General features: G+C 43.6%; 1 protein-coding gene across 1 annotated transcript in view; it reads right to left on the bottom strand.

Moving 5' to 3' along the window:
* Nucleotides 1–2,770: 2,770 nt before the first annotated feature.
* The window catches only part of LOC115463359 (zinc finger protein 665-like), a 49,991-nt gene continuing 25,697 nt past the window's right edge, over nucleotides 2,771–27,064 (bottom strand). The window contains exons 3-5 of the mRNA XM_030193824.1: nucleotides 18,893–19,009; nucleotides 5,117–7,197; nucleotides 2,771–4,963 (exon numbers count right to left, since the gene is read on the bottom strand). Of these exons, the coding sequence (XP_030049684.1) occupies nucleotides 4,421–4,963; nucleotides 5,117–7,197; nucleotides 18,893–19,009 (2,741 nt within the window). The 3' untranslated portion in view covers nucleotides 2,771–4,420. The remainder of the gene's footprint in view (nucleotides 4,964–5,116; nucleotides 7,198–18,892; nucleotides 19,010–27,064) is intronic.

The following is a 27,064-nucleotide window of genomic DNA, read 5'->3' as shown; positions in this document are numbered from 1 at the left end:
CCAAAGCTTCCAAATCATGCACTCCTGGGCGGATGCATTCCAGCTAAAACTCAATGCAGAAAAAACACAATGTCTTATACTAACCTCACAATATAACACAAATAAATTCACCACCATAACCACCCCTAACTATTCCCTCCCTATCTCAAACAGCCTGAAAATTCTGGGATTCACCATTGACCAAAATCTCACACTTGAAAACCACGTGAAGAATACAACGAAGAAAATGTTCCACTCCATGTGGAAACTCAAAAGAGTAAAACCTTTCTTCCCAAGGGCCATCTTCTGAAACCTGGTACAATCCCTAGTACTAAGTCACCTGGACTATTGCAACTCGCTCTTCGCTGGCTGTAAAGAACAGACCATCAAGAAACTCCAGACGGCCCAGAATACCGCAGCCAGACTCATATTTGGAAAAACAAAATATGAAAGTGCAAAACCCCTAAGAAAGAACCTATACTGGCTCCCACTGAAAGAACGTACCATGTTCAAGATATGTACGATTGTTCATAAAATCATTCATGGAGATGCCCCGACCTACATGCTAGACCTAGTGGACCTTCCACCCAGAAATGCTAAACGATCTTCCTGCACCTTTCTCAACCTACACTTCCCCAGCTGCAAAGGGGTCAAATACAAACTAACACATACGTCCAGCTTTTCCTACATGAGTACAAAGATGTGGAGTGCACTACCAACTCACTTGAAAACGATCAATGAATCAAATAACTTCTGCAAAGCTTTGAAAACCTATCTTTTTAACAAAGCCTACCACGAGAACCCATAACTACTTGAACACAACCCTTACACTCCTTTATTCAGAATGTCTCACTGTACAACTGCATAACCAGATCCTCTTGTTTTCTTTTATCTCTTTGCAACACCAGTTGTATTTCTTCCCTGTTATGGAGCTGCCATAACAGAGCTTTGTAAGCCACATTGAGCCTGCAAATAGGTGGGAAAATGTGGGATACAAGTGCAATAAATAAATAAATAATAGATAGCACTGTATAATGGGGATTCCCCCTCCCCCCTATAGTGTGCAGTTTCCTGTGATTGACTCTTGCTGAAAGTGTATTCTTGCTCCCTGTGTGAGCTTTCCCTATTGGCTGTTAGCTCTGAGCTAGGGCCAGCCCTCCCTCTCTGCCTCTGGAGGCTGTGTGACAGAGTCCCGTGAGGAGCTGCAGAGTGAATGCACTTATCTCTCTATATAAAAGGCAACACCAACGTTCTGTGAAGCCTCCAGAAGGAAGTGTGAAGGGGGAGAGATATCCGGTTTCCCCATGAGTGTCTGCCCCGCCCTCTCTGTAACACAAACAGTCAGTGAAGGAAAACAGCAGAGCACGAAATCAAATCGCTGGCTCTGTAACAGTGAAGGACTCAGAGGGGGGAGGGGAGAGAGGGCAGGGACACACACACTCCCACATGCACACAGAAGAAAACATTGCTAGCCCCCATTTCATTTGCATCAGAAACGGGGCTTTTTTACTAGTAAGTCAATAAGAGGAGTTTGAACTGTATGCGAAAATGGATAGGGAGCCAATGAAGTGACTGAAGGAGAGGGCTAATATGAGCATAGCGACACTGGCGAAATATACTTACCATGTCAACACAGTAAAACATCATAACAGCGAGGGGCGTAAGCAGAGGGAACATATGGGCAGATAAAACAGAGTAACAGGAGTTAGAAAAAAATAGGCCTAAGTTAAAGGAAGTTTCATGTGAAGTCAGAAAGGAGCAGGAATATGATCTTAACTAGGTATTCGTCCTGTTGTGTGTGTGACTAGCAAGTTAGTTGATTCTTCCATTAAAAGCTTTCACCTGCTTCCTGAAGTACAGATAGGCTAGCGTTGAGTGAAGCCTTTCAGGGAATGCATTCCAGAGTGTGGGGGTTACTCTTGTAATAAAGAGATTTAGGTCTTTTTACCACCATCCCAATATTCATACATATCCCGGGAAAAGATTGGAATGATAAAAGACCAGGTCACGTATGAGAAAAGCAATTTATTAACTTACCAATAGAGTATACAGAATTAAAATAAATTTTCTCATAGGAGTACAGTTCTGCTTATACAAAAGTATTGGCTGACACTGCCTCAAACATTTACTAATCAGGCTGCTGCTTATATGCTGTTTCTACACAAAGCCCTTTTTATAAAACATTAGTTCATTCTTTTCACTCATCATCTTTTTCTCTTGTGTTGTACAGCCCAAAACTCCCTGCTACTTTATGTATTACCTCATGTTCTGCTTCCTGAACTCCTGTTCACATACTATTCTAACTACAGTCTTTGTCTGCTAGTTTGGTCAGCCTTCACCTTTAACAATATCCCTTGATCCATAACGGTGCTGCTATTTCTTCACTCTGGAGAAGGCTCTTTTATTAGATGTATATCTATCGTTATAATAAATGCTATGTACACCGCTCTGAAGGCCTGTGCCCTAGGGTGGTATGGAAAAGATATGGAAAACTTAGGGGCCCCTTTACTAAAGGGTTGCTGCTCGGCAACCCGGAACTACCGCCAGCCCAACGCAGCCACCGGCAGTAGTTCCCCCTCCAAACGCACACCATTTCCGGCGCTGCAGGATTTAAAAAATATATACTACCAGGGTTGCGTGGGAGCCCTTACCACCACCTTAATGGGTGGCGGTAACATGGCCATGTGTTTTTTCAAGCTTTTTACCTGCTGCGGTAAAAAAGGGCCCTGGCTCACGGCAAAAACAGCAGCTGCCACAGGGCCCTTTTTAACGCAGCTTGGTAAAAGGGCCCCTTAGTGCATGGCCATTAATAGAAAAACTGGAAAAAGCAGTCATTTTACATATGCAGGAAAAATAGCCTTAGCACACAGGAATGATCCGTGTAAGCAAAAAAAAAAAAAAGGCTGCTATCTTTGGTGATCTGGATCCTTTTGGATATCCGTCTATCAAGTTTATCTTTACTTGCAATGATTTTATTTTTTCTTCGATGTGTTTTTTTTTTTCCTCAAGGAGTAGTAGTTACTTTTCTTCTTTACACCTGGCCCTGATTGTTAAAATTCTCTCAATATGTTTATTAATTACTTGTTATACTGCCCTTCAATATAAATTAACAGAGCGGTTTACATACTAATCTGGTTAAAAAAAAAAGTGACTACAATTCAGTAATAGGCTAGAAGAAATGAAGTACAGCATAACAAACAAACAAGCAAACCCACACAATCTGTCAATACTGTCGCCATAACTGTTAATTCCAACATCTTTCTCTTTCACATCTTCTTCCTCTTCTGTTGACTTCTTTCTCTCTTCCATTTCCAGATCTCCTCTCTCCATTTCTACTCACCCATCACAGATACGTCTTCTGTTGCCACAGATATGTCTTCTGTTGCCCCATCCTGTCACTGTCGTTGCACCTCTCCTATTGCACTCTTTTCCAATCCCCCCTTCTGTCTACATATGTCTCTTCCTGCAGCAGTTCTCCGCTTTTCTAAAACGTTCAGTACATGAACATATTTTGGGTGGATTCTCTGCTACTTGGTGAGGGGTGCATTCAGATCGTAGCTTTTACCACACTCAGTACATATAAAATAGTTTGAATCCTGAATGGATTCTCTAGTGCTTTTGTGAGGTTTTCTTTTTCCATACTAAGTACATGTAAATGATTTCACTTAGGGACAATGTCTCCAAACAGGTCAGTTTTGCACATTCCATGACAGATAATGAACCTCATTCCCGATTATGAGGAGTAAGAGTTCAGTCTCTTAAATTTACTGCTAACGCTTGTTGCAGTACATGGATTATGACAAACAAAGCTTCCTTCAAGAGTTCATAAGTTGTAGCATGTAAAGGCAACTTATCCATATAGCTTGGAAATTCTATTTAATCAAGCTTGATGGGACGTATTTCTGTATCCTTCTTCACAATCAAGTTTTCATACCCTTTTCATTCGCCATAATTTTTTTTAGGATTATGATCTCAATGATTTTCTGGTACAGTGATATTGTAATACTTACTAAGGACCCGATAGTCAGAAAATGTCTCCCTTATGACTGAAGCTTTTACCATACTTAGCACATTTATATAGTTTCACTACCATGCGGATTTTCTGGTGCTTTGAGAGGTTTACCTTGTATCTGAAGCTTTTACCACAATTAGTACAAGTAAACATTTTCACTCCAGTGTGGATTATCTGGTGTGTTGTAAGGTGTCCCTTTTTCCTGTAGCTTTTACACTCAGTACATCTATACTGTTTCACTCCTGTGTAGACTTTCTGGTGCTTCGAGAGGTTTACTTTGTATATGAAGCTTTTGCCACACTCAGTACAAGTACAGGTACAAAAACTTATGATCTTTCTAGGGACAGAGAAAGCATCTGTTCATAATTTGTGATTGTTCTCCACTTTGAACTGCTATACAAATGCTAATGCTAATAATAATATAAATGCCTAAATTAAATTAAATTGTTTCATTCCAGTGTGGATGATCTGGTGTGCTGTAAGTTGTCCCTTGTTCCTGAAGCTTTTACCACACTCAGCACATGTATATGGTTTCACCCCTGTGTGGATTTTCTGGTGCGTTGCAAGGCACCCTTTGCCACTGAAGCTTTTTCCACACTCAGTACAAGTAAATGGTTTCACCCCTGTGTGGATTTTCTGGTGCCTTATGAGGCAACCTTTGCCCCTAAAGCTTTTTCCACATTCAGTGCAAGTGAATGGTTTCACCCCTGTGTGGATTTTCTGGTGCCTTATAAGGCATCCCTTGTCCCTGAAGCTTTTTCCACACTCAGTACAAGTAAATGGTCTCGCTCCTGTGTGGATTCTCTGGTGTGTGGTAAGGTTTTTCTTATGACCAAAGTGTTTACCACACTCAGTACATGAATATGGTTTCACCCCTGTATGGATTTTCTGGTGTGTAGTGAGGTGCCCCTTGGTCCTGAAGCTTTTACCACACTCACTACAACTAAATGATTTCATACCTGTGTGGATTTTCTGGTGTATTGTGAGGTATGCCTTAAGAAGAAAGGTTTTACCACACTCAGCACAAAGATACTGTTTCACTCCTGTGTGGATTCTCTGGTGCATTGTGAGGTATGCCTTCCGACTGAAGCTTTTATCACACTCAGTACATGTATATGGTTTCACCCCAGTGTGGATTTTCTGGTGTGCTGTGAGATGCCCCTTGTTCCTAAAGCTTTTATCACACTCACTACAACTAAATGATTTCACTCCTGTGTGGATTCTCTGATGTATAGCAAGGTATGCCTTAAAAATAAAGCTTTTACCACACTCAGCACAACTATACTGTTTCGCTCCTGTGTGGATTCTCTGGTGCATTGTGAGGTATGCCTTCTGACTGAAGCTTTTATTGCACTCAGCACATGTATATGGTTTCACCCTAGTGTGGATTTTCTGGTGTGTTCTGAGGTGCCCCTTGTTCCTGAAGCTTTTACCACACTCACTACAAGTAAATGGTTTCACTTCTGTGTGGCTTCTCTGGTGCATTGTGAGGTATGCCTCCTGACTGAAGCTTTTATCACACTCAATACATGTATATGATTTCACCCCTGTGTGAAGTTTCTGGTGTGTTGTGAGGTTCCCCTTGTTCCTGAAGCTTTTACCACACACACTACAACTAAATGATTTCAATCCTCTGTGGATTCTCTGGTGCATTGTGAGGTATGCCTTAAGAATAAAGCTTTTACCACACTCAGTACATATATACAGTTTAATTCCAGTGTGGATTCTCTGGTGCATTTTGAGGTATGCCTTCTGACTGAAGCTTTTATGACACTGAGTACATGCATATGGTTTCCCCCCAGTGTGGATTTTCTGGTGTGTTGTGAGGTGCCCCTTCTTCCTGAAGCTTTTACCACACTCATTACAACTAAATGATTTCACTCCTGTGTGGATTCTCTGGTGCATTGTGAGGTGTGCCTTAAGAATAAAGCTTTTACCACACTCAGTACATATATAAAGGTTCGCTCCTGTGTGGATTCTCTGATGCATTGCAAAGTATGCTTTCTTACTGAAACTTTTATCACACTCAGTACACATGTACTGTTTCACTCCTGCCTGGATTCTCTGGTGCATTGTGAGGTGTGCCTTCTGTCTGAAGTTTATATCAGACATATACTGTTTCACTCCTGTATGTTTTTGTTGGTGCTTCACAAGGTTTGCCTTACAACTGAAACTTTTACCACACTCAGTACATGCATACAGTTTCACTGCTGTGTGGATTTTCTGGTGTTTTGTAAGGTTTTGCTTGGACCTGAATAGTTTACCACACTCAGCACACATGAATGGTTTCACTCCTGTGTGTATTCTCTGATGCGTTGTGAGGGTTCCCTTCTGACTGAAGCTATTACCACACTCATTACAAGTAAATGGCTTAATTCCTGTGTGAATTCTCTGATGCGTTGTGAGGGTTCCCTTCTGACTGAAGCTTTTACCACACTCAGGACATACAAATGGTTTCACTTCTGTGTGGTTTCCTTCGTGGACTGTGTGGCTGTCCTTCATAGTCAATCTTTCACCACTCTCAGTAGATGTGCCTAAAATAAGTCTCTCTCCTGAACGGAATGTTACAGTTCTTATGAAATTTTCTTCGTGATTGAAGTTTTTGTCTGAATTAGGACTTGAAGGTATTCTGTCACCAGTATTGTTTTTCTGGTGTTTTATGATGTTAGGTTTATTGCTAAAGCTGTTTCCATATTCAATACTTGTACACATTCTAGCTTCTTTATTATTTTTCTGGTGTTGCACTAACTCTTTCTTCCTACTGAAACCTTTCTCGCCCTCAGAGAATGTAAAATATGCATCTCCGATAAAGATTTTCCGTTGTCCCTTCTGACTGAAGGTTTTTCCACTGTCTGTAGATGTAGGTGGTCTCTCTTCAGTGTCAGATCGCTGCTGTGATTTCAGAATTGCACAATCACAATGAAATATCTCGCAAACATCACATAAATATCTTTGAACTCCCATCCTGTTTCTCTGCTCTTCCCCTATGTACGTGATAGTATTGGTACTGTGCTCACACAGAGCTGAGCCTCCTGCTGAATTTGTTTCTTTATTTTCTGAAATCCATCGATATTTTCCTGTTTCTCCCCTGTCAGAACAAGAAGCGGTTTCTTCTTTTCTTTCTAATAACAGCTTTTCCCCTTCTGACTTCTCGATGATCTTCCTGTGACGTGTCTCTGTATTAATGTTTCTAAGATCATCTTTTTCTATATTAAAAAAAAAATCAGAACATTGGACATTATTATAGTTGAATAGTTTAACAAGTTCAGTTAATACAGCCCTTTGTAAATTAGCCACCCACGCTGTACAGGAAAATAGTTACTCAACTGTAGCAGATGTTCTCAGAGGACAACAGGATTATTACTCTTACTGTTGGGTGACATCATACAGACACAGCCTGTGCGAGAACAACTCCCCTGCGTTAGTTCTAGAAATCTTTGGAAAAGATACACTTTGCATGTACTAGCTGTGCATGCTTGTTTTAATAAAACTGAGCATGCTCAGTTTCATTAAAATGAGTGTGCACGACGCTGAAAGCAGGACAGGGTGCCATCAATGTAAGGTCAGCGCGGGACAAATGCTTTAGCAGGCAGGGGTTGGGGACCAGCCAATGTACCCTCCAGCAGTGGCGGTGGCGGGGAGGGGGCAGAGGTGGCGGCGGCAGCAGGGAGGCGGGCCAAAATGTGCTCCCCCACCCTTGGGCTCTGGCCCCCCCCCCTCCCGTCGAGGTCTGGCTACGCCCTGTATGTATCTCCCTCGGGCAGGACCAGTTCAGTCTAATCTTAATAGCTTGTACAATACAGCTCCAAGGGAAGATGGGTAGATCAGTAAAAATAATCATCCTGATGTCTTCAAAGAACATAGGGTCAAGCAGAATGCAGTTATTCTTACTTTATGAAGGCTGACTTCCAGAGAGATCAGCCAAGGCTCTGACATTATGAGATGTGACATGACCAGCTAGAGTCAGTCCAGCCTTAGCATATGCCAAGGAAATACCACAACTAATAATCATTTTTATAGCGCTACCAGACATACACAGAGCTGCATGCATTAGATGCAGGTACTTTCTCTGTCCCTTGAGGGCTCACAATCTAAGTTTTTGTATCTGGGGCAATGGAGTGTTAAGTGACTTGCCCAAAGTCACAAGAAGTTGAAGTGGGAATTGAACCCAGGTTACCAGGATCAAGGCCTGCTGCACTAACCCTTGAGCTACTCCCCCATGAAATACAGTTTGCTATCCAATTCAACAGAGTGTGTTTGCTGATGGCAGCCCAGAGCCACTTCAGGTCAAAGGAAACAAAACCCTGGGTGGACTTACCCTGGTCTTTAGTCTGTTGCAGATAGAAGGCCAAGACTCTCTTGAAATCCAGAGTGTGCAGTGAGCTTTTACCTTGATGGGCATGTGGCATTGGGAAGAACAACTGACTGAAATAGGAAGGAACTTAGGATGCATGCACAAAACCACTCTGTTATAAAACTGAGTTTAAGTTGGATAAGCTATTTAAGTCTAGAACTCACTAACCCTGTGAGCTGAAGTTACTGCCACCAGAAATAAGACATTCCAGGTCAGGTACTGTAAGGAAGTGAATTTTAAAGATTATTTTTCAGCTCTGTCTTGACCGACCAGTGCACTCGGGGTCTGTATTGTTGATTAGAAGTAATTCTGTTTAAAAATGATTGTTTAACTTTGATTATGTAAAAACAAGTTGGAATGAAGAAGATAAGACACAGCTCTAATTAATTTGGTATGTGAAGAGGAGTATGGCACTTGCTTCCCAGCTCCAGCCTGGCCACCTGAAGTTGGAGAGCATGTGACCATGTTCCCACAGCATGGCTTGTTTATCTAGACAGAGAAGCATTCTGTAATTTTCCTCAGCTCTGAACATGAGTTCTGAGCCTAATAAAAAGGGGAGTTTCTTTCAGTGAAATCGGGAGCTCATCTGTGAGTAATGTACGTACTGCGCAGAGGACTTGTTCCTGGTCTAAAAAGCTCCTGGCTTTCGCTGTAATGGGCCCCCCCCCCAGCTGATGTTAAGAGCCTGAATGATGTAAAGACCAGTGATGTTGTATGTATGTATTATTGTTTCTTTTCCTGGTCTAAGAACTCTTAGCATTACTTAGATGTAGAGACCAGTGATGTAATGATTGTTTAGCTAATCATTGTGTGTATATAGCTAATCATTGTATATATCTTAACCATTGTATATATATCTTAATCAATGTAGAATTTAGCTCCTCTGATAAAGGTTTCATTTATCTAATACGAATCCAAAAGAATCCACGGTAATTATTGAGTAGTATGTGTCACTGAGACAGGCTGTAAATTCATAGCGGTACAGGTACTTCAGATGGCAAGTGTCCAGTGGCTCAAAAGGAACTGTCATGAGTTGGGTCAGGATGCTGTGCTGGGTCAGGACCCAGTAAAATTGTAGGGGCTTGATAGGAGGCTTCAATAAAAACAAGCCCCTTATAAATCAAACAACTAAGGGCTGAGCATAGATGGGTTTACTTTCTATACGATGATAAGTACCAGTTGTACTAAGGTAGACCCTTACATAATTGGTCTTTAGAATTGACTCAGACAAGTGGTATTCAAGTAGTTTTTGTGCAGGACATGAAAATGGATTTAGGGCCTTGCCCTCCTACCAGATGGCAAAACTCTTCTCCCTGAAATTGTAGCACCTCCTAGTGGAATCTCTTCAGGAAACCAACAGGACCTGGGAGACACACTCTGGAACATCGAGCAATTCCATTACTACCCTCTCCACATCCAAACCATGAGGCCCAGGGACTGGAGGTCAAGATGAAGAAGGGATCCCCGATCCTGAGACAGAAAGCACTTGTGTCTTCATGGATTTTTGGAGGCTACCTTCATATGCCAGTAGGGTGTGATCCATACCATAGTTCCTCGATCCTGCTTGAGTTTCAGTAGTACTCTTGCTATGAGAGGTGGAGGAGGATAATCATACAGAAGACCCTTCCCTCAATAGAGGAGGAAATCATCCGAGGCTCGGCTCCCACACAATCTTAGTCTGGAGCAGAAATGAGGGATTTTCTTGTTGAGGTAAGAAGCAAAAAGATCTATCAAGGGAGTACCCCTCTCAAAAAGATCTTTCAGACTGTGCCCATGTTCACAGACCACTTGTGAGGTTACAGTTACAGTACAGTTAATTTTCTTATATTCCGCTAATACCATTTATATAGTTCACAGTGGATTACAGAAAGAACACTAGACCATAAAAACATCTAGGATGTAACAAATATAGAACCAAGGAAAAAAACAAAACAAAAAATTAACAAAGCTAGCACCCTCTACTTTTTAGCCACATACTCAGAAAACAATAAAGTCTTAAGGACTTTCTTGTAGATATCATAAGATGAAGGAAGACGTAAATTAATAGGTAAAGCTCTCCAAAGTTTGGCTACCTGATACGCAAACTTGTAAAATATTTCTTCATGAGAAATACCCTTTGGACTTGGAAAATCAAATGAAACAAATTTGCAATTGTTATACAATGTTCGACCTAACCATACAAGAGATGTCAAATAGAGCGGCATTAATCCCTGTACAATTCAATGTCTCTCGAAGCCTTAGAGTAGTTGCACTCCCCAGAAGCAGTGCATGGGCCTCCAGGACAGGTTGAATTGCCTCCGGCCTCGATGACATAAATGTCTTCAATGCCATAGCCTCCTATCAAGTCTGGAGACACTCCATCTACTCCTCAATCATGGTCCTCAGCTGCTCCTCAAGGGCTGCCATTGAAAAAGGCAAGGGCTCAGCTGGTGTGTTCATGTCCTTTAGTATCACCTGGGCTGTACCAGTAACCTCTCTCCCATTCAACAATCTACCCAATGATAAAAACTGTCTACCCATCATTCTCTTGCTATTATTCGATCACCGTAGTAATTCCCCAACGTCATATCCTATAGTTTCTACGCCCCAAAGGTGACCGATATAACTCTATCTTCCTTAACTATTCACAATGTAACCATAATCGTAATGTAACAAACTGTATTTCTATTATTTACAATGTATTGTAAGCCACACTGAGCCCGCAAATAGGTGGGAAAATGTGGGATACAAATGCAACTAAATAAATAAAAAAATAACCTGGTGTCACTGCCACCCTGCTCGTTAGCCCTTGAGCCCAGGCCACAGACAGAAAGGAAGTCTAGGAGAGACCTGAGGTAGACCGAACCACAATAAATAAAAGAAATAGGCCACAGGGTACTCACCCAGGACTCCAGCTCCCGCAGAGAGGTGCAGAACTCAGGACACGAATGTTCTGCACACAGATAACGGAAGCGGGGCCACAGGAACCGGCTGGCAACAACAGGTACTCCCAGGAGAACAGCAGGAACAATGATACTGGAACAGCTACCAGACTTCACCTGCACCTGGCCGCCGTTCACCAGGAGTTGAGCCCCTGGTTGCAGGCGGCCAGCAGGACTTTGGGCCACCGCAAGCAGCAGCAGGAGCAGGTAGAGCTGAACCAAACTGACCGGCAGAACAGGCAGACAGCCCCAGTACAATAATCAGAAAGAATCCCAGCCAGAGCAAGGCTTCTGGCCACAAACCCCTACACAGCCAGACACAGAGACCAAAGGGTTAACACAGCAAACTAGACTCAGAGAAGGGGGTGGAACCACAACAGACAGAACTAAGGAGAACAAGTGACCAGCACACAGCCCAGCATCAGAGGGAAGCTAATTAACCACACACTGAGAAAACAAACAAAAGATGAAACAAAACACTGAACAAGTGCTGAGAACCAAACTCAGAAAGGGAGAGAGGCAAGAGAGATATCTACCCTTCCTCCCACAGAGCAACAGCTCTCCAAACAGAGATAAGAAACGGCTTCCAGCAGCCACAAATCTGTAACGCCAAAGCAAGTTTACCAGGCACTGCAGGCAAAAATAGATCCTGGCTACTGGCATCTGAGCTGCAGACCTCAGCTACTACTCAGCTGACCAATAGTGAGCAAGTCCCTCCCAGCTACCCTAGCAGAGAGATTCCCACCCCCCACCCAGCCTGCTAGCAGAAACGTAACACCTGGTTTCAGCTTGATAGAGGCTGTCGCACCTTGTTCAGTTTCAAGAAGGGCAAGCCACCCTCGTTTCAGGGGTGCTTCAGCTTTGCATTCTCTGTGCTCTTGCAGCCATATTTTGAATGGAATCGACCACGATGCTTCTTGGCCTCTGCCGAAGGCATCGCATCGACAAGGATGATGACAGCTTCTTTCAACACTCCATATTGATGAAGGTTGAGACCCTTTCAATGTTGATGCAGCTCCCGGAGCCATTGAGAGCAGTGCCTCCAATGCCAAATTTGATGGACTGGACTTGTTGCCACCAATAATTTGGTTTTGCTGCTTGTCACGACCTTTGATGCCTCCTCTTAATATCTGCGTACAGAGTTTATGAGAACAGGAATCATCAGTAGTTCCCAGGCATTTGAGGCTCTAGTTGGGGGGGGGGTACCTGAAATTAAATCATATGGCTCGATTTTAGCAAAAATATACCTGGCTGAGTGCCTTGAGGCCTAAGGGGGTTCAGTGGGCTACGCAAAACAAAAGAACCACCCAAGGAGAAAACTAACGGAAATAAAGACCCTGTGCAACAGGACTTAAACACTAGCTGTAGAATGTGAGAGACATCATTAGAAAAAAATGGTGGTGAATTTTCTCTCACGGCACTGTGTGAAGGAGAGCTCTACAGTATGTCTTCACTGCTCTGCACAAAAACAAGACTGAGTGTGATGGCGAAAGAAAGATGCATATGTGTGTAGTGTATCACTTCCAAAGACTTCTAGAACTGACTCTGCAGAGTGTTCCAGAGGGGGCTCCATCCAAATGATTTCACCCAACAGTAAGAATAATTGCATCTTGCTCATTCTCATAGAATACAACATTTCTAAGCTGTTCACTGCAAGAAAGGGAAATGGGACTTGATATCCTGACGTCAGACTCACAGAAACAGAAGCCTGCGCGGCCGCGTTGCTGATCTGCAAGGGCAGGCTTCTACATGGAATGTTGCTAGTGGAATAGCAACATTCCATGTTGAATCTCAAATAGGGAAATGGAAATGGGACTTGATATACCGCCTTTCTGAGGTTTTTGCAACTACATTCAAAGCGGTTTACATATATTCAGGTACTTATTTTGTACCAGGGGCAATGGAGGGTTAAGTGACTTGCCCAGAGTCACAACGAGCTGCAGTGGGAATTGAACTCAGTTCCCCCGGATCAAAGTCCACTGCACTAACCATTAGGCTACTCCTCCATTCATTCCACCAATAAGAGCCAACCTCATCAGTGATGTCACAATGCCTTGATTGCCCAATACTTGGCTCACTTCTGATATTGTGATGTCATAAGGTAAAGGGAAATGGGACTTGATCTACCACCTTTCTGAGGTTTTTGCAACTACATTCAAAGCGGTTTACATATATTCAGGTACTTATTTTGTACCAGGGGCAATGGAGGGTTAAGTGACTTGCCCAGAGTCACAAGGAGCTGCAGTGGGAATCGAACCCAGTTCCCCAGAATCAGTCCGCTGCACTAACCACTAGGCTACTCCTCCACTAGCAACATTCCATGCAGAAGCCTGCCCTTGCAGATCAGCAATGCGGCCGCGCAGGCTTCTGTTTCTGTGAGTCTGACGTCAGACTCACAGAAACAGAAGCCTGCGCGGCCGCGTTGCTGATCTGCAAGGGCAGGCTTCTACATGGAATGTTGCTAGTGGAATAGCAACATTCCATGTTGAATCTCAAATAGGGAAATGGAAATGGGCCTTGATATACCGCCTTTCTGAGGTTTTTGCAACTACATTCAAAGCGGTTTACATATATTCAGGTACTTATTTTGTACCAGGGGCAATGGAGGAAGGCAGATAGAATATATGATTATATTCAAGCTGATATTTAAAATCCCCTTTTCAGTCTTTCCACAGAGTCATAAGAAAAGCCTTGCTGAATCAGGCCAAGCTCCATGGAGTCCAGTATCTGACAGTGGCCAGTAGATCCCAAAACACAGATGTTTCTTTACTAAGGATGTTTGTTTATGATATACTAAGGAACAATAGGCTCAATACTTGCTAATGATAATGATAAATATCAAACAAAACAAAAAAAAAAGCAAGTAGATAGTTGAACTCTACTGAGTGTTTTGAATAATTACTACTACTATTTAACATTTCTAAAGCGCTACTAGGGTTACGCAGCGCTGTACAATTTAACATAGAAACATAGTAACATAGTAGATGACGGCAGAAAAAGACCTGCACGGTCCATCTAGTCTGCCCACGATAAACTCATATGTGTATACCTTACCTTGATTTGTACCTGTCTTTTTCAGGGCACAGACCGTATAAGTCTGTGCAGCAGTATTTCCCGCCTCCCAACCACCAGTCCCGCTTCCCATCACCGGCTCCGGCACAGACCCCGTATAAGTCTGCCCTCCCCCATCCTAGCCTCTCAACCACCAACCCCTCTTCCCCCCGCCACCCAATTTCAGCTAAGCTTCTGTGGATCCATTCCTTCTGCACAGGATTCCTTTATGCCTGTCCCACGCATGTTTGAATTCCGTTACCGTTTTCATCTCCACCACCTCCCGCGGGAGGGCATTCCAAGCGTTCACCACCCTCTCCGTGAAGAAATACTTCCTGACATCTTTCCTGAGTCTGCCCCCCTTCAATCTCATTTCATGTCCTCTCGTTCTACCGCCTTCCCATCTCCGGAAAAGATTCGTTTGCGGATTAATACCTTTCAAATATTTGAACGTCTGTATCATATCACCCCTGTTCCTCCTTTCCTCCAGAGTATACATGTTCAGGTCAGCAAGTCTCTCTTCATACGTCTTGGAACGCAACTCCCATACCATCCTCGTAGCTTTTCTTTGCACCGCTTCCATTTTTTTAACATGACAGTCCCTGCTCAAAGAGCTTACAATCTAAAGGGCAAATGTACAGTCAGTCAAGTATAAGAATAAGAGGAGGAAAAGACTTCAGACGCTCAGTCACCTGTGCATTACAACAAGCACTGCTCTAACCGAGGAGCTTCTTGAGTCTAAAAAACCTCCTGTTCAATTATATTTTAATTGTATTTCAATTAAGCCTTTTTCTTTTTCATTTATTTAAAAATGCAGCTCTCTACTGACAGCCCTCTACCATAATACCTGTACAGTTAAGCAATACTGTACAAGGACCTTGAACTGTTCATGACCCTGTACATACACAATCTGATAGCCTAAGCAAGTCAGTACATATAACTCATTGCAGCTGGCCTCACCCAGCTCCCATGAGGATTCATAGTGACACACATGATACCACCATCTGCTATACAGACAGTGAAGGGCATAATCGAATGGGGCGCCCAGCATTCCTGAGGGTGTCCTTGCAGGACGTCCAGGCGAAGGGGCGGGGAAACCCGTATTATTGAAACAAGATGGGTGGCCATCTTTCGTTTCGATAATACGGTCGGGGACGCCCAAATCTCCACATTTAGGTCGACTTTAGAGATGGTCGTCCCTAGAGAGGGTCGTCCCCGATTTTCGGCGATAATGGAATCCGAGGACGCCCATCTCAGAAACGACCAAATCCAAGCCCTTTGGTCGTGGGAGGAGCCAGCATTTGTAGTGCACTGGTCCCCCTTATATGCCAGGACACCAACCGGGCACCCTAGAGTGGTACTGCAGTGGACTTCAGAAAAAGCTCCCAGGTGCATAGCTCCCTTACTTTGTGTGCTGAGCCCCCAAAACCCCCCTACCCCCACTCCCCACAACTGTACACCACTACCATAGCCCTTAGGGATGAAGGGGGGCACCTAGATGTGGGTACAGTGGGTTTCTGGTGGATTTTGGAGGGCTCACATTTACCACCACAAGTTTAAGAGGTAGGGGGGATGGGCCTGGGACCGCTTGCCTGAAGTACATTGCAGTACCCACTAAAACTGCTGCAGCGACCTGCATACTGCTGTCATGGAGCTGGATATGATATTTGAGGCTGGCGTAGAGGCTGGAAAAAATATTTTAACTTTTTTTTTTAGGGTGGGAGGGGGTTAGTGATCACTGGGGGAGTAGGGGGAGGTCATCCCCGATTCTCTATGGTCATTTAGGGCACATTTTTGTGGCTTGGTCGTAAATAAAAAAGGACCAAGTAAAGTCGGCCAAGTGTTCGTCAGGGACGCCCTTCTTTTTTCCATTATCGGCCGAGGACGCCTATGTGTTAAGCACGCCCCAGTCCCGCCTTCGCTATGCTTCCGACACGCCCCCGGGAGCTTTGGTTGTCCCTGCGACAGAAAGCAGTTGAGGGCGTCCAAAATCGGCTTTCGATTATACAGATTTGGGCAACCCTGGGAGAAGGACGCCCATCTCCCGATTTGTGTCGAAAATGAGCCCAAATGTGTACCAGGGCATGATAGATATATCCGACATCCTTATGGTTCTGCAGACTGATTAGTCTTTCTATGCTGGGAACGGAATTGCAGTGTGAAGCACTGAAGCATGTGTTTACACTATTCTAAGATAACTTATGTATATAAGTATGAACTGCACAAGACAACTTTGGAAAAGTACCTGACACAGTCCCTAAGCAGTGCTTTGTAGCCAGCATCTGAGAAAGGACTTTCCCCTCAGCTAACAATATTATTTCATTGTCTTTGCCAGATTATTCTCCTGTACTGTAAGTACCGTACATGTATTGTATTAGCTATGATATTCTTTCAGCCATACAATAAAATTGCCTATGTTTTATACCTGGTATTGTTGGTTATGTTTATCCCCGAACACCTCCCTTCTAAGGGTAGCCAGGTAAGGGCTACCAGGGGAGCTACCCAGCTCCCTACACTAAGGCCCCCTTTACTAAGGGGTGCTCATGTTTTTTTAGGGCGTGCTAAACGTTAGAGAGGTCAATGCATTCATATGGGCGTCTCTAATGTTTAGCGCGCCCCCAATTTTAGCACGCCCTAAAAAAACATGAGCGTGCCTTAGTAAAAGGGGGCCTACCAGCAGTAAAACTACTGAGCTGCGTTTTGGGGTTTTTTTTTGTGAAGATGTGGTGAAAATACAGAAAAGGAAACCGTTTCTCCCAGTGAAGTCTGTCAAGGACTCCACTACTATTTCTCCTGATGAAGTTTATTTGTAGAACGATAGTGCTCTGTTGAGCACATCTTTTTGTCAGATAAGAGATCTTCTATATCAATATTGATAATGATATTTTAAATGAACCTAACCTAGGGGACTCCACGATACAGTGCTTACTGGAGGACAACTACTACTATTACTACTACTTATCACTTCTATAGTGCTACTAGACGTATGCAGCGCTGTACACTTGAACATGAAGAGACAGTCCCTGCTCGACAATCTAGAGCTTACAATCTAATCAGGACAGACCAGGACAAATGCTGTGAGAACAATCCGTGACCACTTAAACTTCAGGAAATCACTCAAAACTCACCTCTTCAAAAAGGCCTATCCCACCAATCCAACATAAATCCCCGCACCCAGCATAATTAATGATCGTACTGCACAGTTTATAATCTTCACTTCCTTCGACCCCATGACGCCTGATCCACACCTACCTCATCTGACCACATTATAACTTTGTACCTGCTATCAACCGAATTCAAACGCCTCTACGGTACTATGCAAGCCACATTGAGCCTGCAAATAGGTGGGAAAATGTGGGGTACAAATGTAATAAATAAATAAGGGATAAGGGAATTACTAAGGTGGAAATGATAAAATAAGGGTACTGAACAAGTGAGTAAGGGTTAGGAGTTAAAAGCAGCATCAAAAAGGTGGGCTTTTAACCTAGATTTGAAGACGGCCAGAGATGGAGCTTGATGTACCGGCTCAGGAAGTTTATTCCAGGCATATGGTGCAGCAAGATGAAAGGAACGGAGTCTGGAGTTAGCGATGGAGGAGAAGTGTACAGATAAGAGAGATTTACCCAGTGAATGGAGTTCCCGGGGAGGAGTGTAGGGAGAGATAAGAGTGGAGAGGTACTGAGGAACTGCAGAGTGAATGCACTTGTAAGTCAATAAGAGGAGTTTGAACTGTATGTGGAAACAGATAGGGAGCCAATGAAGTGGCTTAAGGAGAGGGCTAATATGAGCATAGTGACACTGGCAGAATAGAAGTCGTGCAGCAGAATTTTTAACTGATTGAATGGGGAGAGAGATGGCTTAGTGGGAGATCTGCGAGAAGCAAGTTGCAATAGTCTAAGCGAGAGGTGTTAAGAGTGTGGATAAGGGTTCTGGTCGTGTGCTCAGAAAGGAAAGGATGAATTTTGGTGATATTATAGAGAAAGAAACATCAGGTTTTAGCAGTCTCTTGAATATGTGCAAAGAAAGAGAGAAATGAGTCAAAGATGACCCCAAGGTTAGAAGCTGATGAGCCTAAGGACTCCTCCAAAGCCGTTCAGGCTCACTCTCGCCTGAAAGACTCCAAGAGGTACTGTCCTGGTCAGTCTCGGTCACTCCAGAGACCAGCTCTGTGAGTACCAGTGAGCACACTAAATATTGAACAAACGCCTTCATTGAGTTGAGGGATGTCAAACCCATTGTATTTGGCATCCCCAGTCATTTTGAAATGTTGGCACCTACGCCTGGAGGAAAAGCCAATGAATCATTCTTAACCAGACAGACCAGAGGAAAGCCACTGCTTATCCCTGGCTGTAAACTGCTCAGAATCTATATATCTTTTGGGATCCTGCCAGGTACTTGGCCTCTGTTAGAAACAGAAAATGTTTCATCTGCTCCAATTTGGTATTTCTTATGATTTTCTTTGCACCATTTTTGTAATTCTTAGTTCAGGCCCTCTGTATGTTGTAATACCTCCCCTTTCTATGTAGAGTACTGATTATTACTCAACTGTACTGTGTAATATCTGCTATTACTCACCTGTGCATGAATGAGTTACTTCTTTCTCTCCTGATTCCTTTGGATCCCAGACATGTGGCTCTTCCTCTTGTTTAATCCTTGCTAATACTTCAGGATTGATGCTTTCATTGTCTGTGCCTAGGAATTACAAAGAAAATACATAGCAGTAATTCAAAAGCTGAAGTATATAATGGGGGAGGTTCTACTACTGTCATTAAAGCAGAGGGATATGGGGGTCATTGTTACAAATGACCTTGAAGCAGATTCTGAAAAAAGATTTTTACATCTATCTATCTATCTATCTATCTATCTATCTATCTATCTATCTATCTATCTATCTATATAACCAGAAGGAGATGGTAATATTTCTCTACAAATTATTGGTGAGACCTCATCAGGAGTATTGTGTCCCATCCCCTTCCTTGAAGAAAACTACTCCTTCCACCCCTTCCTACCCCGGGGTGTCCATGGTGGTCAGTGGTGCCTTGGCAGGAGTGGTCACCCTCTCCTCCTACCTGGCCCTAGGCTGGGCTCTAAAACAGCAGCCATGACCGCTCATGGCAGTCTCATGGTACTACCACTAGGAGGCATACATCCTTCTAAGGAGGTGGTTCTGGTTGTGGTTCTATGCTATTCCTTTTGGGACAGATCACTGTGCAAAGAAATTTACTGCTCTTTCCATGTGACACCAAAGTTCACAACAGCACCAGATGCAGGTTCAGCAACAATTCTGATGATAGAGACAGCAACAGAAATAGTGAGTAGGTTAGAAAGACTGGAAAAGAAACTGGAAATACACCAAAAGGGAATGGAGGAGACCGAGTCAGTGTTTAACTGATCAAAAAGAGATCAAATGACTCAGAAGGGACATTGAGGCAGTCAAAGCAAATGACCACGTGAACAGGAGAGAAGATCCAGTGGATGAATCATTGGGGTCCTGGAGCTGCTGCATATGAAACTGAAAGGGCACAGAGCAATAACTATCTCACCTTCCAGATGAAAAAAGGAACACATAAAACATGAATAAAAACAATTTCCCTACAGAAACTGGTCACTGAGCATTTCAGATATCAGCATTGAGAGAGTACAAAAAAAAGAGAGATCTTTACAAGTACAAACTGAAATTAGTCTCCATGGGTATAGTAGCAGCAATAAAGTTTCCAGCAAAGACTGTCATTTTTAAGGAAACTAAGAAGATATTCCTAATTCCACAGTAGAGGCAGGAAAATATATTACAGACCTAACACCTTCTAGCCCCTCCCCCAATTCATAAGCAAAATATGGAGTACAAAGTTGGAGGACACAGCAGAGTCCCTACGTACAGTTTCTTACCAGAGGGCAAGAGGTGACTGAGAAAAGCAAAAATACACCAGACTAAAAGCAGAAAAAAATCAGGGAAACCAGCAGACTAAAAGAATATAAGAAGGAGATCCAAGATGGCGGACGTGTGCAAAACTGCTGCACACCTCTTTATGGTTTGTCGATTTGCCTTGATAAGGAAGGGTAAGGGAGAGCAGAGGCAGAGACCCTTCCAATCCTCTGCTGTTCTGTGAGCTGGCCTGATTGATGGGTTTATTGTCCACGGAGGAAGGCAGCCGACATGGGTCGGCTGCTGGCATTAACATTTAAAAAGGAGAATAAAGATCAGGCAGACATAAATAACTTTTACCGACTTTTGATGAAGTTTTGTTGGGCTGGGAAACGAGCTAAAATCCAGCAGAAATTCTTGATAGGAGGGTGGAAACAAGGGGAAATGGGGATCCCAAATATCAAATACTACAATATGGCCTGTTTATTAAGACAGGTGAGAGATTGGATATTTTCTACTCAGGCCCATACCCCTCTAGAGTTTGAAGAAGCTTTATTTACACCATATAATCTCACAACGTTGCTACACACTCAGAACAATGTGCTCCCCTGTAGGTTTGGGCATAGTGTTTTATTGCTTCCCATTAGAGAAGCGTGGAGATTTTTAGGGAAACTATTGGGGGGGGGGGGACCCATTTGTAACTGAACTTCTAACAATCAAAGGCAACCCGATGTTCTTACCGGGATTAGAGACTCAAACGTTTACTAACTGGGAACGAAGTGGAATAGCTTGTCTGCAAGATGCATTAAAGGAAGATGGGACCATAAAAGCGATGTCACAATTACAGACAGTTGGGACGGTGAGATGGGGGGATCATTTCGCGCATTGGCAGCTGCAACACTATGTGCGAACTCTTAACAGAGAAGCTCTAAGTAAAAAATTGGGTGAACGATTTAGAAGGTTTTTTGAGGAGATTTCTGAAAATGCCCCCTCTATTTCCAATATACATCTGAAACTGTGGGAGTTGGTGCCGGGGAAGGAGCTAGCCCAGCCTCGTCAACGTTGGGAAATAGATATGGGAAGAGAATTGACAACATGGGATATTGTAAAGCAAATAAAGGGTATTCCCAGGGTAGTTGGAGGAGCAGGCCTTAGAGAATGCGCGTTTAGAATGATACACAGGGCCTATTTTACCCAGGTACAACTGTACAAATCGGGGGGAATCCAGACAGCTACTTGCTTGAAATGTAATAGGGATAATAATACACTATACCATGCGCTTTGGGCTTGTCCATTAATACAATGATTCTGGAGATAAATAATTTCATTTTTGTCTAACATCTTGAACAGTAGAATTGAACTGAATCCACTACCGTTACTACTAGACATGCAGGAAGGGTACTCTAGACTAAAAACAGACAGAAAAATGCTTTGCCGCAAGGTGTGTTTGGTAGCTAGAAAATGTATTATGCAGCACTGGACTTCAGCAAATCCACCGACCTTTTGGCATTGGCGCAATCAAGTACTTCAACTGCTGACCTGGGAAGCGAGAGAAGCGAAAGGAAGACACAAACGAAAAACGCGTTTTCTCAAAATCTGGGGGTGTTTATTGGACGAGATGACTCAGAGAGGGAGAAGCCTTATTCTCAATGTCTTGTAACAACCATGATAATTGTAGTGGTTAAATATATCCATAAAAGATTGAATAGGGAGGGAGGGGGAGATACAGTGAGGAAGTAAGAGATTGGCCTTCCACTTAGTCACCTCTTCTCTCTCCAGTCGGTTCAAAACTCTGCTGCCCGTCTCATCTTCCGCCAGGGTCGCTTTACTCATACTACCCCTCTCCTCAAGACCCTTCACTGGCTCCCTATCCGTTTTCGCATCCTGTTCAAACTTCTTTTACTAACCTATAAATGTACTCACTCTGCTGCTCCCCAGTATCTCTCCACACTCGTCCTTCCCTACACCCCTTCCCGTGCACTCCGCTCCATGGATAAATCCTTCTTATCTGTTCCCTTCTCCACTACTGCCAACTCCAGACTTCGCGCCTTCTGTCTCGCTGCACCCTATGCCTGGAATAAACTTCCTGAGCCCCTACGTCTTGCCCCATCCTTGGCCACCTTTAAATCTAGACTGAAAGCCCACCTCTTTAACATTGCTTTTGACTCGTAACCACTTGTAACCACTCGCCTCCACCTACCCTCCTCTCTTCCTTCCCGTTCACATTAATTGATTTGATTTGCTTACTTTATTTATTCTTTGTCTATTAGATTGTAAGCTCTTTGAGCAGGGACTGTCTTTCTTCTATGTTTGTGCAGCGCTGCGTATGCCTTGTAGCGCTATATAAATGCTAAATAGTAGTAGTAGTAGTAGTAATGGGGGAGGGAGGTGGGGGGAATGATACAAATCAGCTGGTAAATAGCAGATATAGATATCTGTCAATAACTTGGTGAATGATGTTATTAAATCTTAGTCAAAGGGGCATCTTGATGACTTACCTATGTTGACATGCTAGTAATAAAGCGTTGATATATAACATAGTCAGAGATGAAAGTGGAGCGGTAGGGAAATGTGGCCAGAGTAATTATAAATAATGCACAATATGACGTATCTGCTGATTTCATCAATTTATACTATTACTCCTTAACTCTCTAACAATAAAACACTAACATTTTGGAATCAAGGAGCGGGCGGGTGGGGGGGGGGGGGGAGGGGGAGAGAAAATGAGAAAACATTGTCGACTGGGGATAACGATGTGTTCATCTAATTGTGATGTATTAGTTATAATGTTCACAGTCAAGTGTACTGGATATGTTAATCTATGAATAAAAATTGTTGAAACATAAAAAGGAGATAGAGCCGACATGGGAATCCACCAGGTCTCTGAGATGCCTATTACATCTACCTCTTAATTTAGTGTTATATACTCTAATTTTCCCATCTTATTTTTTAGGCTTCTAGCATTTGTATATAGACATTTCAAATTGTGTTTTTTTCCTTGCATCTACAAGCTGCTTAGAAGTTGACAGGGATAATCTGCATCCTTTACCCTGTTCGCCCATTAAACACTTGGCTTTCTTTCACCATTATTGAAACCTATCTATTAGGATTCCCTAAATGTTCTGTTTCAGTAGTATCCTTCAAGATACTCCACTCCGAACCATGCACTCCTGGGCGACTGTCAGCTCCCCCCCCCCCCCCCCCCCCCATTTTAGTTTAAAAGTTGCTTTATCTCCTTTTTAAATGTTAGCGTCAGCAGGTTCCATCCCGGTTAAGGTGGAGTCCATCCTTTCAGAATAGGCTCCCTTTTCTCAGAATGTTGCCCAGTTCCTAACAAATCTAGATCCCTCAGCCCTGCACCATTGTCTCAACCACGCATTGAGACTTTGGCGCTTTGCCTACCTCTTGGGTCCTGCATGTCAAACAGGGACCATTTCCAAAAATGCTACCCTGGAAGATCTGGATTTCAGCTTTCTTCCTAAGAGTCTAAATTTGGCTCCTAGAACTTCCCTCCCACATTTTTCTATGTCATTGGTACCCACATGAACCAAGACAGCTGACTCTTCCCCAGACTCGTGAGGTCCGCCACCTTTGCACCAGGCAGACAAGTGACCAGGCGATCCTTATGTTCACCAGCCACCCAGCTATCTACATGCCTAATGATCAAATCACCAACTACAACAGCTGTCCTAACCCTTCCCTCCTAGGCAGAAGTTTCTGGAGACGCATGCTTGGTGTGAGAGGATAGTGCATCCTCTGGTGGGCAGGTCCAGGCTACAGGGTTACTTCCTACTTCACCAGGGTGATGCTGTCCTTTTAGGAGACCTCCTTCTTCCAAGGCAGCACAGGGGCTGCCAGACTGGAGGTGAGACCTCTCTAAAAAAAATCCCTGTAGGTCTCCTGTTCCTCTCTGTCTCCCTCAGCTCCTCTGTCTGTTACTCTAGCCTGAAGAAAACAAACTCGTTCTCTGACAGCAAGGAGCTCTGTGCATCTAGGGGGAATTCTGCTCAAATTCTGCATTGCGCAAATTCCACTAGGAGTATATTATTCATGCATTACTATATTGCAACTTGCTTACACTATTGCATTGTTAAGAAACACACGCACAACTATTTTTAGCTAGTATATCAAGCTGCCTGGTGCTCTGGAGCATCAGCCATCTTGAAATAGAGGGGACACATGTAGGGGCTAGATCCTTGCCTATATGGCTACAAACAGAGCTTTAGTAACAACCTCTTGCAATTCACATTTCAGACAATGTTTCAATGCATCATGGACTTTTGTCTCAATGTTTGCCAAGACTTGCATTTCAGCAGTGACCCACATTGACTGATGTAAGTGGCGAGCAATCATTGCATCCTAGACTTCTTATTCAGAGATAAGCACTTCTGGTCACACTACCCAGGTATATGTGAGGAGTAAGGCTTAGAGTTGTGGGTCCTCAATGCAGGGAACGTGGGTTTGATTCCCACTGTGGTTCTTTCTGGTCCAGAGGGTGGCTACTAAAATGGTCAGTGGACTTCATCATAAAACATAAGGGGACAGACTTAAGATCTCAATATATATTTTTGGGAAAAGAGGGGAGATACCTATGTAGCGTAAATGCACAGGAGGCAAGTCTCTTTCATCTGAAAAGAAACTCTGGAAAGAGGGGACATAGGATGAAGGTGAAAGGGAACATGAAATAACCTGAGGAACTACTTCACAGAAAGAGTGGTGAATTTGTGGAATGGCCTCCCAGTGGAAGTGGTGGAGATGAAATCAGTTTCTGAATTCAAGAGAGCTTGGGACAAGTATACGGGATTTCTAAGGGAGTGATAGGGAAAGTAGATGGCATGGATGAGCAGACTGGCTAGGCCATATGGTCTTTATCTGCCTAAAATTTTCTCTGTTTCTTTGAAGAAAAATTCCAGAATGACATAAAGGACATAAGCATTGCCATACTGGGGCAGATGGAAGGTCCATCAAGCCCAATATCCTATTTTCAACAGTGGCCAATCCAGGTCATAAGTACCTAGAAAGATCCCAAAGGAATAAAACAAATTTTATGCTGCTTAACCCAGGAATAAGCAGTGGATTTTTCCAATTCCATCTTAATAATGGCTTACGGTCTTTTCTTTTATGAACTTGGCTAAACCTTTTTTTTAAACCCTGCTATGCTAACTGCTTTTATCACAATCTCTGCTCTATACCCATAGCCGATAACCTGAGTATTTCCTTGTGCTTTTGGCTTTTATGGGGGTTACTCTTGGGCTCAAATACCTCCTTTTACCTAATTAGGCCTGAGATAAGGGTGGTTAAAGTTTTTTCACCGAAGGAAGCTGACCCCCAGGAACAAGGTAAGTCTGAGGGTGGTCACGGCCACAGACATGACACTACCTCTCCCTCCGCACCTTCAGTGTTCACTCTGGTGGATCCTCTTCTACTTCTATCCCTCTGTCTGTCGGCGTACCTGAGGGTTCTGTTCTTGGTCCCCTCCTCTTTTCTATCTACACTTCTTCCCTTGGTTCATTAATCTCATCCCATGGCTTTTCCTACCATCTCTATGCTGATGACTCCCAAATCTACCTTCTACCCCTGATATCTCACCTTGCATCCAAACCAAAGTTTCAGCGTGCTTGTCTGACATTGCTGTCTGGATGTCTCAACGCCACCTGAAATTAAACATGACCAAAACCGAGCTTCTCATTTTTCCCCCCAAACCCACCTCCCCACTCCCCCCGTTTTCTATTTTTGTTGATGGCTCTCTCATTCTCCCTGTCTCCTCAGCTCGAAACCTTGGGGTCATCTTTGACTCTTCTTCTCTGCTCATATCCAGCAGATCGCCAAGACCTGTCGTTTCTTTCTTTACAACATCCGTAAAATCCGCCCCTTTCTTTCCAAGCACTCTACCAAAACCCTCATCCACACCCTTGTCACCTCTTGTTTAGACTACTGCAATCTGCTTCTTGCTGGCCTCCCACTTAGTCACCTCTCCCCTCTCCAATCGGTAAAATCCGCCCCTTTCTTTCCAAGCACTCTACCAAAACCCTCATCCACACCCTTGTCACCTCTTGTTTAGACTACTGCAATCTGCTTCTTGCTGGCCTCCCACTTAGTCACCTCTCCCCTCTCCAATCGGTTCAAAACTCTGCTGCCTGTCTTGTCTTCCGCCAGGGTCGCTTTACTCATACTACCCCTCTCCTCAAGTCGCTTCACTGGCTCCCTATCCGTTTTCGCATCCTGTTCAAACTTCTTCTACTAACCTATAAATGTACTCACTCTGCTGCTCCCCAGTATCTCTCCACACTCGTCTTTCCCTACACCCCTTCCCGTGCACTCCGCTCCATGGATAAATCCTTCTTATCTGTTCCCTTCTCCACTACTGCCAACTCCAGACTTCGCGCCTTCTGTCTCGCTGCACCCTTCGCCTGGAATAAACTTCCTGAGCCCCTACGTCTTGCCCCATCCTTGGCCACCTTTAAATCTAGACTGAAAGCCCACCTCTTTAACATTGCTTTTGACTCGTAACAGTTGTAACCACTCACCTCCACCTACCCTCCTCTCCTTCTTCCTGTACACATTAATTGATTTGATTTGCTTACTTTATTTTTTGTCTATTAGATTGTAAGCTCTTTGAGCAGGGACTGTCTTTCTTCTATGTTTGTGCAGCGCTGCGTACGCCTTGTAGCGCTATAGAAATGCTAAATAGTAGTAGTAGTAGTAGACTCTCCAATTTCTTCTGGAGTCTTTCATGAGGTACTTTGTCAAACGCCTTTTGAAAATCCAGATACGCAATATCAACCGGCTTGCCTTTATCCACATATTTGTTCAGCCCTTCAAAGAAATGTAATAGATTGGTGAGGCAAGATTTCCTTTCACTAAATCCGTGTTGGCTTTGTCTC

The sequence above is a fragment of the Microcaecilia unicolor genome, chromosome 1 (genome assembly GCF_901765095.1).
Source record: "Microcaecilia unicolor chromosome 1, aMicUni1.1, whole genome shotgun sequence".
In the NCBI taxonomy this organism is placed as follows: Eukaryota; Metazoa; Chordata; class Amphibia; order Gymnophiona; family Siphonopidae; genus Microcaecilia; species Microcaecilia unicolor.
Note: the sequence above shows the minus strand (reverse complement) of the source record. Positions and strands in the feature narration are given on the sequence as shown.